The sequence below is a fragment of the Lepisosteus oculatus genome, chromosome 21 (assembly GCF_040954835.1).
Source record: "Lepisosteus oculatus isolate fLepOcu1 chromosome 21, fLepOcu1.hap2, whole genome shotgun sequence".
NCBI classification, from domain to species: Eukaryota; Metazoa; Chordata; class Actinopteri; order Semionotiformes; family Lepisosteidae; genus Lepisosteus; species Lepisosteus oculatus.
In genome coordinates, this window is record NC_090716.1 from 193,425 (window position 1) to 206,524 (window position 13,100).

Sequence of the window (13,100 nt, forward strand, 5' to 3'; positions counted from 1 at the left end):
CAAACCACGCTTGACCACACCACTGCTTCAAGATTTATTCAGGCTTCTCTACACAAATCACTTTAAAACATCAACACCAACATCAGGGACTGTTCCAGGCTCCACTAGCGTCTACAAGCAAGTACAGGAAACACTCCTGCAGACCAGTCCAGCAGCGGTCAACACACAATCCAGCTGGACACTCCTGCGGGGCAGTCCAGCATCACTCAACACACAGTCCAGCTGGAGACTCCTGCGGGCCAGTCCAGCATCACTCAACACACAGACCAGCTGGACACTCCTGCGGGCCAGTCCAGCATCACTCAACACACAATCCAGCTGGACACTCCTGCGGGGCAGTCCAGCATCACTCAACACACAGACCAGCTGGAAACTCCTGCGGGCCAGTCCAGCATCACTCAACACACAGACCAGCTGGACACTCCTGCGGGCCAGTCCAGCATCACTCAACACACAGACCAGCTGGACACTCCTGCGGGCCAGTCCAGCATCACTCAACACACAGACCAGCTGGACACTCCTGCGGGCCAGTCCAGCATCACTCAACACACAATCCAGCTGGACACTCCTGCGGGGCAGTCCAGCATCACTCAACACACAGTCCAGCTGGACACTCCTGCGGGGCAGTCCAGCATCACTCAACACTCAGTCCAGCTGGACACTCCTGCGGGGCAGTCCAGCATCACTGAACGCAGACCAGCTGGACACTCCTGCTGGCTAGTCAAGCAGCAGTCAGCACACAGTCCAGCTGGACACATGTTCTCTGTCCAGGGTTGGAGGGGGGTGGGGGATGGGGGAGACAGACGGGTCCCGAGGGCGGCATCACTTCCTGCAAATGCAGAGCAGAGGAGAGTCCAGTGAGCAGAACCGACCCGGCAGGCTTGTGCTGCAGCTGCTGGACTGGACACTCCTGGCCGGACCGGGCCTCTCTCACCTGCTGCCACAGAGCAGGATCAGGTTGTTGACTGCAGCTGCAGTGGACTGAGAGTTCTGACCCGTGATCAGGTGCCGGTCCAGAACGATGTGGACGGCGTCCTCCTGACTGGCTGTGGAGAGAGGAGGAGAGGGGAGGCCTGGTCAGCGAGGTGCGCTGGACAGGGCCTGCTTGGCAGCTCGGGTCTCGGACTCGGGGCTGACTGACCGGCGTAGGCGGCGCCGCAGTCCTTGGCGAAGTCCTCCACGATCAGCGGCAGGCTGGCGAAGTCCAGGCGGCGCACCAGCTCGCAGACTGAGGGCTGAGAGAGACGGCGGTCAGCGGTCAGCGGTCAGCGGTCAGCAGCGGCAGCCGCAGACCCCAAGCACCCCCCGGCTACCCACCCCTGTGAGGCTGTACCCTCTGAAGATCCAGGCCTGCCCCTCGGTGGCACAGCACAGCGCCGCCACGCCCTGGCCCACCGCACACACCGGCTCTGCAGGGACACGGGGACAGAACTGTCTCACACCAGGAACACACTCACACACACGGACACACTCACACACACAGACACACACCGGCTCTGCAGGGACAGGGGGACAGAACTGTCTCACACCAGGAACACACTCACACACACAGACACACACCGGCTCTGCAGGGACACGGGGACAGAACTGTCTCACACCAGGAACACACTCACACACACAGACACACGCCGGCTCTGCAGGGACAGGGGGACAGAACTGTCTCAAACCAGGAACACACTCACACACACAGACACACTCACACACACAGACACACACCGGCTCTGCAGGGACAGGGGGACAGAACTGTCTCACACCAGGAACACACTCACACACACAGACACACACCGGCTCTGCAGGGACAGGGGGACAGAACTGTCTCACACCAGGAACACACTCACACACACAGACACACTCACACACACAGACACACACCGGCTCTGCAGGGACAGGGGGACAGAACTGTCTCACACCAGGAACACACTCACACACACAGACACACACCGGCTCTGCAGGGACAGGGGGACAGAACTGTCTCACACCAGGAACACACTCACACACACAGACACACTCACACTCACGGACACACACTCACAGACACAGACACACACCGGCTCTGCACAGGGACAGAACTGTCTCACACCAGGAACACACTCACACACACAGACACACTCACACTCACGGACACACACTCACAGACACAGACACACACCGGCTCTGCACAGGGGCAGGACTGTCTCACACCAGGAACACACTCACACACACAGACACACTCACACTCACGGACACACACTCACACACACAGACACACTCACACTCACGGACACACACTCACAGACACACACCGGCTCTGCAGGGACAGGGGGACAGAACTGTCTCACACCAGGAACACACTTACAGACACAGACACAGACACAGACACAGACACACAGACACACAGACACACAGACACACAGACACACAGACACACAGACACACAGACACAGACACAGACACAGACACAGACACACACTCACGGACACACACTCACGGACACACACTCACGGACACAGACACACACCGGCTCTGCAGGGACACGGGGACAGAACTGTCTCAGACCAGGAACACACTCACACACAGACACACTCACACTCACGGACACACACCGACTCTGCAGGGACAGGGGGACAGAACTGTCTCACACCAGGAACACACTCACAGACACACAGACACACAGACACACAGACACACAGACACACAGACACACTCACACACTCACACACTCACACACTCACACACAGACACACTCACACACTCACACACTCACACTCACGGACACACACCGGCTCTGCAGGGACAGGGGGACAGAACTGTCTCACACCAGGAACACACTCACAGACACACAGACACACAGACACACAGACACACAGACACACTCACACACTCACACACTCACACACTCACACACTCACACACTCACACACACAGACACACACACAGACACACACACAGACACACACACAGACACACACACAGACACACACACACAGACACAGACACAGACACAGACACAGACACAGACACAGACACAGACACAGACACAGACACAGACACAGACACAGACACAGACACAGACACAGACCGGCTCTGCAGGGACAGGGGGACAGAACTGTCTCACACCAGGAACACACTCACACACACAGACACACTCACACACACAGACACAGACACACACCGGCTCTGCAGGGACAGGGGGACACGGGGACAGGGGCAGGACTGTCTCACACCAGGAACACACTCACACACACAGACACACTCACACTCACGGACACACACTCACGGACACAGACACACACCGGCTCTGCACAGGGGCAGGACTGTATCACACCAGGAACACACTCACACACACAGACACACTCACACTCACGGACACACAGACACAGGGACACACACTCTATCTTATGCATTAGGATGGAAAACATCATATTTTGTTATGTGCATGGCTTATTCCAGAAAGCATGCATAGTAGCAGTTGGAAACGGTTTGTTGATTTTGGATTTTCACGGACACATTATTATTATAATGTGTATAATTGTTGTTGTTGTTGTTGTTGTTCTTATTACTACTACTACTAAAAATAATAATGAACAGATACAAACTCAAATTAATAAAGGCGTTTCTGAAGAAGGTTTGGATTTGGATCTGAAAGCGCTCAGGGAATGACTGGTATTCATGGACACAGACACACATCGGCTCTGCAGGGACACAGGGACAGGAGCAAGACTGTCTCACACCAGGAACACACACAGACACACTCATAGACAGACACACACCGACTCTGCAGGGACACAGGGGCAGAACTGTATCACACCAGGAACACACACGGACACACATAGATACACACTCTCACAGACGTACATAGACACACAGACACACAAACACATAGACATGCACTCTCACAGAGACACAGACACACACATGGACACACACGCACATATGTGCACAGACTCACTCTGCTCAGAGCTGAAGTGGGTCAGAATCCTGGCCAGCGATCCGCTGTGGGCCAGGTCCGTCAGCGCCCCGGGACAGTCTGGGATCAGCAGGGCATGGTACCGGGCGCCTGCGCACAACACACACAGACGATACAAAAACACCGCCAAACACACAGTGTGTCTGTCTCTATAGTACAGTGCAGCGACTGTGTGTGTCTCTACAGTGTAGTGCTGTGTGGGGGGTGTCAGTGACAGTGTGTGTGTCTCTACAGTGCAGTGTCAGTGAGTGTGTCTGCAGTGTCAGTGACTGTGTGTGTGTCTCTACAGTGCAGTGAGTGTGTGTGATGTCAGTGTCAGTGTGTCTCTCTACAATTCAGTGAGTGTGTCAGCAGTGACAGTGTGTGTAGTACAGTGTGTCTGTAGTGACAGTGTGTCTCTCTACAGTGCAGTTTCAGTGTTTCAGTTCAGTGACAGTGTGTGTGTGCAGTGTAAATGTCTCTAAAGTGCAGTGACAGTGTGTGTGGTGTCACTGACAGTGTGTATAGTGTGTGTGTCTCTACAGTGGTGACAGTGTCTACAGTGTCAGTGACAGTATGTCTCTACAGTGCAGTGAAAGTGACAGTGTGTGATGTCAGTGTGTCTGCAGTGTCATTGACAGTGCATGTGGTGTCAGTGTCTGTGTCTCTACAGTGCAGTGACAGTGTGTGTGGTGGCAGTGTGTCTCTACAGTGTCAGTGACAGTGTGTGTGGTGTCTGTGTCTCTACACTGCAGTGACAGTGTGTGTGTCTCTACACTGCAGTGACAGTGCGTGTGATGTCAGTGTGTCTGCAGTGTCAGTGACAGTGTGTGTGCCTCTACAGTGCAGTGACAGTGTGTATGTGATGTCAGTGTGTGTGTCTACAGTGCAGTGACAAGTGTGTATGTCTGCAGTGTCAGTGACTGTGCAGTGTCAGAGTGTGTCTCTAAAGTGCAGTTTCAGTGTGTACAGTTCAGTGACAGTGTGTGCGCAGTCTGTCTCTACAGTTTCAGTGACTTTGTGTGTGTCTACAGTGCAGTGACAGTGGATGTGTGTCTCTACAGTGGGGTCAGTGACAGTGTGTGTGCAGTGTCAGTGTCTCTACAGTGTCAGTGACAGTGTGTGTGATGTCAGTGTCAGTGTGTGTGGTGTCAGTGACAATACAGTGAAAGGTGCTCCAGTATAGTGCAGCACAGCTTGCTAACCGTCAATTGACTCCAGTTTGGCTGGATTGGCGTAGGGCTTAACGCTGAAATCCTGCACCCAGCGGGCACTGGTCTCGTCCACACCCACAAAATCAATAGCCTTGCCCTTTCAGACAGACACAGACACTAGGTTATTCACATCCACAACTAACTGTTGTGTCCCCCTGTGTCGTGTGTCAGTCTGTCAGTCTGTCCCATATGTCTGTGTCAGTCAGTCAGATCCCCTATGTCTGTGTATCAATCAACCGGTCAGTCTGTCTGTCCCCTATGTCTGTGTGTCAGTCAGTCAGTCTGTCCCATATGTCTGTGTCAGTCAGTCAGATCTCCTATGTCTGTGTATCAATCAACCGGTCAGTCTGTCTGTCCCCTATGTCTGTGTGTCAATCAGTCAGTCAGTCTGTCCCCGTAGTCTGTGTGTCAATCAGTCAGTCAGTCTGTCCCCATAGTCTGTGTGTCAATCAGTCAGTCAGTCTGTCCCCATTGTCTGTGTGTCAATCAGTCAGTCTGTCCCCGTTGTCTGTGTGTCAATCATTCAGTCTGCCCCCATTGTCTGTGTGTCAATCAGTTAGTCAGTCTGTCCCCGTAGTCTGTATGTCAATCAGTCAGTCAGTCTGTCCCCATATTCTGTGTGTCAATCAGTCAGTCAGTCTGTCCCCATTGTCTGTGTGTCAATCAGTCAGTCAGTCTGTACCCGTTGTCTGTGTGTCAATCAGTCAGTCTGTCCCCATTGTCTGTGTGTCAATCAGTTAGTCAGTCTGTCCCCGTTGTCTGTGTGTCAATCAGTAGTCTGTCCACAAAGTCTGTGTGTCAGTCAGTCAGTCTGTCCCCATTGTCTGTGTGTCAGTCAGTCAGTCTGTCCCTGTTGTCTGTGTGTCAATCAGTCAGTCTGTCCCCGTTGTCTGTGTGTCAATCAGTCAGTCAGTCTGTCTGTCTGTCTGTCTGTCCCCGTGTCTGTTTGTCAGTGTGTCTGTGTGTCAGTCTGTCAGTCCCCCTGTGTCTGTGTGTCAATCAGTCTGTCTGTCCCCCTGTGTCTGTATGTTAGTCTGTCTGTCCCGTGTCTGTGTCAATCAGTCTCTCACCCCTGGTGTTGCCGTCTGCACATTAAAAGCGGAGCTGCAGAGACTGAAAGCCTGGAGAAACGACTGGGCAGACACTCCTGAAGGAGAGAGGAGAGAGCATCATCATCATTTCCAACCTAATAACGATAATAACGATGAGTAGCGGCAGCAGTAACAAATTTAATAACAATCTCACCCTCCGGAGCGGCGCTGGTCACGATCAGACAGGTCGGTTTTGAAGACATTTCAATACCAACAATCACTCAATCCCTCGCTGTCCTCTGGAAGACCGACACACACAGTTTGACTTTAGTCCACTAGCAGCGAAAGGAGAATAGGGATTCCCGCAACACACAAAAGGAGGAGAAGCGAAATGTTATTTGAACACCGAAATAAGAGAAGTTGTCCCCGCCGCTCATCCTCCCCCCCAGGAAACACTAAACTCCCACACCAGAGTTCCGTTTTGCTACTGACAGAGTAGCAGCCTCCAGTGCGAGAGTGGTGTATTATTATTATTATTATAATAATAATTATTATTATTATTATTATTATTATTATTATTATTATTATTATTATTATTATTATTATTATTATTGTTGTTGTTGTTGTTGTTGTTGTTGTTGTTGTTGTTGTTCTTATTACTACTACTACTACTACTAAAAATAATAATGAACAGATACAGACTCAAATTAAAGGCGTTTCTGAAGAAGGTTTTGGATTTTGGATCTGAAAGCTCTTCAGGGAATGACTGGTATTCTCGGGGATTCAGTTGCAGGGCTCTGGGAAACAGCAGGAAAGCCCACAGAGTATAAACAAGCTTAGAGGACAGACAGGAGACCAGAGTCAGACAAACAAAGGTTGCAGATAATAACTTAGACAGGTACTGAGGTGCTGAGCCATGCAGAGCCTTATAAGGAGAGCATGAGGATTTTAAAACTAAACCTGACAGGAAACCAGTGCAAGGACTCCAGGACAGGAGTAATGCCCTAGACCTGGTCAGGGATCAGGCTGCTGAGTTCTGGACAGACTGGAGTTTGTTCAGTGTGGATTTAAACACCCCTGAGAGTAGGGTAGTGCAGTAATCAACCTGAGAGACGACGAGCAGCTTTCCTGCTCCAGTCAGAGACATCACAGGAGCTGCTGTGATTCTCCACAGCATCACTGACCTGCTACAGTTGGAGACATCACTGGACATATGCTGGCGCTATTTCAGAGATGGAAGAATTATATTTTTACGGTATCTGCACATGTGGGTCAGAGGTCAAGCCTGGATGAAATATCACCCCCCAGTTCTTCAGATTAGACTGAAATTCAAGGACATTGCCATAAAGACAGGGTCAGCATTGGCTTTAGATAGGTGGATGGAGGAGCTATCCGTTCTAAACCATGACTTCAGTCTTGTCAGAGTTTAAATAAAGGAAATTGAATGATCCAGGATTTTATGTCAGAGATGCGATTAGAGAGAGAAGAGACAGTCACAGCAGTGTCGGGTTTGGAAACATATTTGAGTATCAGTGGCACAGAAAATATCATTCAGACCATGTGATTTCAATGATTTCAATAACTGACCAAGTGGTAACATGTAAATGTTGAATAGGAGAGGACCCAGTACCGAGCCCTGAGTATCAATTGAAAAAAAATTTTTTTTAACACTCTCACCATTACAAGAATACTGGTTTATACTGGGAGACATGCATGTTTACAAGTGAGTAATTTGCCTCTACAGTATCTACAGCTCTGATGAGGGAGTGTTAGTGTGAAGTTACAGAGGAGCTGGACTGAGTGTCTACAGTATCTCCAGCTCTGATGAGGGAGTGTTAGTGTGAAGTTACAGAGGAGCTGGACTGAGTGTCTCTACAGTATCTACAGCTCTGATGAGGGAGTGTTGGTGTGAAGTTACAGAGGAGCTGGACTGAGTGTCTCTACAGTATCTACAGCTCTGATGAGGGAGCGTGTGAAGTTAGAGATTAGTTTTCAGTGTGTGTTCCGGGGTGAGTGCAGTACAAGCAATGGAACTCAGTCATTGTGTTTTTTCTGGCAATTTTATATTTTATTGTCTGCCATTAGGTTCTCTTGGTGCACAATGCAGGTCCAAAAAAATCCTCACAGAAGCACAGGAATAAATAAAGACACCAATTACTTCTGTAACTAATTACAGAAAATACATGCTGCTCTGAAGATGAATAGTCATAATAAGTTACTTACAGTACAGATTATTTTCTGACACACCCACATTGTTAAACAGTAACCCTAGGCTTAGAATGACACTGGTAGAGACAATACATTAAAATATAATACAGTGAACTAGAATACAGAGTATTACAGCACAGCATTGACATACTATACAGCGCTATAAACTATAGTACAGTACAGTGTGTTATAATACATTACAGAACAGTGTACTATAGTACAGCACAGTATAGTACAACACAGTGTGTTATAATAGAGTATAGTGCAGTAGACTGTAGTACAGCACAGTAATACAGAGTACTAGAGTACTATCTCCCTCAATCAATGCTGCCCATTATCTCCCTGGATCAATACCGCCGTATTTCCCTGGATAAATACCATCCACTATCTCCATCAATCAATAACCGCCCATTATTTCCCTCGATTAATACTCGGTATCTCCCTCGATCAATACCTCTTGTTATCTCTCTGGTTCAATACTGCCCGGTATCTCCCTGGATCAATACTGCCCAGTATCTCACTGGATCAATACCGCTGTATTTCCCTGGATCAATACTACCCATTATCTCCCTTGATCTATAGTACCCAGTATCTACCTCGATCAATACTGCCCGCTCACTCCCTGGATCAATACTGCCTACTATTACCCTCAATCAATACTGCCCAGTATCTCCCTGGATCAATACTGCCCAGTATCTCCCCTGATCAGTACCACCCAGTATGTACCTGGATCAATACTGCCCAGGATCTCCCTGGATCAATACTGCCCAGTATCTCCCCTGATCAGTACCACCCAGTATGTACCTGGATCAATACTGCCCACTCACTCCCTAGATCAATACTGCCCAGTATCTCCCCTGATCAGTACCACCCAGTATGTACCTCGATCAATACTGCCCACTCACTCCCTGGATCAATACCGCCTGGAGTCACCCTCCCTCAGGGCTGCTACACTAGACAAAGGCTGCTGGTTTGATTGTGTCAGCTCTTCCAGTTATTGAAGTTCTGTCCTTTTCACCTGAAACCCAGGTAGAAAGCTGTCCCGCTTCCTTCTTAACACAGCTAGATCACCCTGACAGCAGGAGGACTGATATTCAAAATAACAGTTGGCAATTTTAATCATAATCTCACGAGATACGTCTCTGCTAATGTTGTGTCCTACCTGATTTATTGCACTTATACGCTCTGAGATAAGAACAAGAATTACATTTTCAAAATTCACCTGCTCTTAGAATTAGAGATTTTTTTATTTTTGGTCTTTAATTTCCAGGTTTTCAGTCTGGTCTTAATGTGTTTAATTGCGGAAGGGTTGGGGTAGATGCAAGACTGAGGAAGAGAGGCCGTGTGATTGAGTCAGAGGTGTTTGTAGAGGCCGTGTGATTGGGTCCGAGGTGTTTGTAGAGGCCGTGTGATTGGGTTCGAGGTGGGTCCGAGGTGTTAGCAGGTAATGTCCCAGGGGGGCAGTAAGTGAGTCAGTCCTCCAGTGTGATTGGAGAAGCTGGGTGCTGATTGACAGCACCATCTGGCTGATAGCTACAGGCAGAAGGAGCACAGTGCACACATGACTCCAGACACACAGATACACAGGTGTACACACGAGGCTCCAGCTAGGCTGGGGAGGAAAACAGAGGAAAACACAAGGACAGGCAGGGGAGAGGCTGCAGAAGAGAGTCTCGATAAAGCCGATCTGTAAGCGAGAGGAGGGGCTCGAGAGAGAAATAAGAAATGTCCAGGAGAATCAGATGCCAAACTCAGCAACAGACTCTAACAGGTCTACTTCTCAGCTGGCTCGGGAAGCTTCCAATGTGCCCTCTAAGCTGTGAGCCTGGAAAATTGAACTGCGCACAAAAGATTAAATTAAAAAAATATACGATAATAAAACAAACACAGTCATGTGCTAAATTGGCCACGTGAGACTGGCTGCGAGAGGCCCAACTTGGCTGTGTGCATTATTACTGCTACCCGAGAATCGATATCTGTGCTCTCGTAGTCTCGAGCCTCCCTACTCATGCTCACGCAACACTCAGTCTCTATGACTGGGCTCGTTGAGTCACTGTCCCGGTCTTTTGGATCTCAATGCTTCTATGAAAATGACTATACTAACAAAAATAATTTCAGGTTTACAATTTTCCATACACTCAATTCAGTGCGCACACGTTTTTGTCACTAGGGAAAAAATTTGCACAACTTGACATTTTTGTGCACACAGGCCATTAAAAATGAGAGGGAACATTGCTCAGCACATAGAGAAATCCCAACGGAAAGAGCTCTACTGTGCAGGAAGACTTTAGTTTAACACTGTGTCTTCTTACACACAAAGAAAAAACTCTAACCAACTCACCCACAGCTGCCACCAGGACTCTCTTCAGAGCCCTGACTAATGTGTGTGACTGGGGTACCCCATTTACCCTGTGTTAGAATTTGTCTCCCAGACGTAATTAATCAATAATGCATCACACCTTATCTAATTTACACACAATAAAGTCGCCCTCTAGTGGCAGGTCAGGTGAAACTGTTGCCCTCACAACCGCTGGCTGCTCCTCTGGGTCAAATCCCAGCAGCTTCTCTCTCTGCACCTCCTGCCTGAAGAGGCTCCAACTGGAGCCTTGTGCTTATTTCGAGGGGTGAGCATGTGCATGTTCTCGTGATGAACATGTTCACACACTCATGTACTCGTGTTTAACACGCTTGCACACTCGTGTGCTCGTGTAGCAGTGTAACTGAGAGAGGACACCCTGACTGGATGGAGGCTAATTTACTAAGACAACCAGCGTGACTTGTAGAGCACGTTCTCTGTGCACAGAGCCGTATGAGTTATTGTGCAGCTAATCACCTGGTTACACGCGCGAGTGTGAGTGTGTGAGAGTATGAGTGTGAGCGTGAGCGTGAGTATGAGAGTATGAGTGTGAGCGTGAGTGTGAGAATAAGTGTGAGTGTGAGAGTTTGAGTGTGAGCGTGAGTGTGTGTATGAGTGTGTGTGAGTGTGTGAGTGTGAGTGTGTGTGTGTGAGTGTGTGTGTGTGTGAGGGGACAGGGGCCGTCTCCCCCTGCTGGCCGGCCAGCGGACTCCGGAGCGCGGTGTGGAGACAGCAGGCAACAGACAGCTGGAGCGTGGAGGGTGTCTGTGTGTGCTGACCAGCGAGCCGCGGGCTGTCCGCCCAGCTCTGCTCGTGATGGCAGCGCAGCGGTTATTTCCTGCGCGCCAGCAGAACGGCGCCCACGACGACGGCTGCGACCGCGATCACAGCCCCCCCCAGCAGGAAGGGCTTCAAGCTTTCCAGCGTGGCGGCGCTGTTGGGCGCCTCCTCGGCGGCGTGGGCAGGGGTCTCCGGAGGGGGTGCGGGTGGGTCGCTGGCCGCCGGGGCCTCGGGGGCGTCGGCGGGTTTGCGCGTCATGGGCGTCAGCTCCTTCCTGTCCTTTACTGGCTCCGCCTTCGCCCCGCCGGCAGGCTTGGCTCTCGTCTCCATGGCGATGGCGCGGGCGGGGTGTCCTTTCTCTTGAGGGCGCTGTGTGCCTGCAGGGAGAGTGAAGACAGACTCACTCATCACTGAGATCTCCTGCCTCACACTGCCTCTGCCTCACAGACAGCCCCTCAGCACTGCCTCACACTGCCTCTGCCTCACATGCAGCCCCTCAGCGCTGCCCCACACTGCCTCTGCCTCAGAGACAGCCCCTCAGCGCTGTCTCACACTGCTTCTGCCTCACCGACAGCCCCTCTGTGCTGCCTCACACTGCCTCTGCCACACATACAGCCCCTCTGCACTGCCTCTACCTCACACTGCCTCTCCCTTACACTGCCTCTGCCTCACAGACAGCCCCTCTGCACCGCCTCTACCTCACACTGCTTCTGCCTCACACTTCCTCTGCCTCACAGACAGCCCCTCTGCACTGCCTCTACCTCATACTGCCTCTGCCTCACACTTCCTCTGCCTCACAGACAGCCCCCCTGCGCTGCCTCACACTTCATCTGCCTCACATGCAGCCCTTCTGCGCTGCCTCACAGTTCCTCTGTCTCACAGACAGCCCCCCTGCGCTGCCTCACACTGCCTCTGAGTCACAGACAGCCCCCTGCGCTGCCTCACACTGCCTCTGCCTCACATGCAGCCCTTCTGCGCTGCCTCACAGTTTCTCTGTCTCACAGACAGCCCCCCTGCGCTGCCTCACACTGCCTCTGAGTCACAGACAGCCCCCTGCACTGCCTCACACTGCCTCTGAGTCACAGACAGCCCCTCAGGCTGACAAGGCACTGAGGCCTGCTCAGTCATCAGCACCAGGAGAGAGGAGGGAGACGAGTTAGAGACGAGGGAGAGACGAGGGAGGGGGGAGCGGAGACGCTGGTACTGCCGCTCTCTCCCAGGCCTCCTGTCTGCAGCAGGATGGACAGGGAGGCAGGAGATGCTGAGAAATCCCGGGAGAAGAAGTATGGTACCTACCTTCCACACAGCTGTCCAGGGACACGGAGAGTGCAGTGCTGCCACTGGATACAGGAGTGGAGAAGAGGAGAGGTCCTGTCAGCAGGGAGGCAGCCAGAGTCTCTTCAAGGAGAAGGAGGAGAGGAGAGATGGAGGACACAGCCACTGCCACAGGAGCGGGGGGGGCTGGAATGTACGACTATGTCAGGAAGAGGGGGAAATGAGAAATCTGCTGTTGCTGGGAATCTGCTGACAGACACTGACACTGAGCAGAATACTGCAGCTCCAGTGGCTCTGACATCTCTCATCTC

The 13,100-nt window shown here is 51.1% G+C and overlaps 2 protein-coding genes across 3 annotated transcripts; both read right to left on the reverse strand.

Moving 5' to 3' along the window:
• Positions 1-21: 21 nt before the first annotated feature.
• gatd1 (glutamine amidotransferase class 1 domain containing 1) lies at positions 22-6,625 on the reverse strand. 2 transcript variants are annotated; one of them, XM_015339612.2, is made up of 8 exons: positions 6,385-6,624; positions 6,210-6,286; positions 5,131-5,236; positions 3,929-4,036; positions 1,318-1,409; positions 1,142-1,235; positions 935-1,046; positions 22-829 (listed from the first exon to the last, which is right to left on the reverse strand). In XM_015339612.2, the coding sequence occupies exons 1-8, from the start codon at positions 6,431-6,433 to the stop codon at positions 823-825; spliced, it is 645 nt and encodes a 214-aa protein (XP_015195098.1). In that variant the 5' UTR covers positions 6,434-6,624; the 3' UTR covers positions 22-822. The 2 variants fall into 2 exon arrangements, with proteins under 2 accessions (XP_015195098.1, XP_006643320.1); XM_006643257.3 differs by lacking the exon at positions 22-829 and having other exon boundaries at positions 931-1,046; positions 6,385-6,625.
• A 2,565-nt stretch (positions 6,626-9,190) lies between these two features.
• Positions 9,191-13,097, reverse strand: LOC107076150 (cell cycle exit and neuronal differentiation protein 1-like). The gene is made up of 3 exons (XM_069181836.1): positions 13,089-13,097; positions 12,811-12,988; positions 9,191-11,891 (listed from the first exon to the last, which is right to left on the reverse strand). Exons 1-3 carry the CDS (start codon positions 13,095-13,097, stop codon positions 11,566-11,568), a joined length of 513 nt encoding a protein of 170 aa, XP_069037937.1. The 3' UTR covers positions 9,191-11,565.
• Between the last annotated feature and the right edge of the window lie 3 nt (positions 13,098-13,100).

Bases quoted from the DNA above. Each gene is read 5' to 3' on its own strand.
- gatd1 (XM_015339612.2), bottom strand. From the start codon at position 6,433: ATGTCTTCAAAACCGACCTGTCTGATCGTGACCAGCGCCGCTCCGGAG. The intron at 6,287-6,384 runs GTGAGATTGTTA...TCTCTCCTTCAG, and splicing joins GACCAGCGCCGCTCCGGAGG to GAGTGTCTGCCCAGTCGTTT. The intron at 1,047-1,141 runs GTCAGTCAGCCC...CTCTCTCCACAG, and splicing joins CTGCGGCGCCGCCTACGCCG to CCAGTCAGGAGGACGCCGTC.
- LOC107076150 (XM_069181836.1), bottom strand. The intron at 11,892-12,810 runs GTAGGTACCATA...CTCTCCCTGCAG, and splicing joins CCTGGACAGCTGTGTGGAAG to GCACACAGCGCCCTCAAGAG.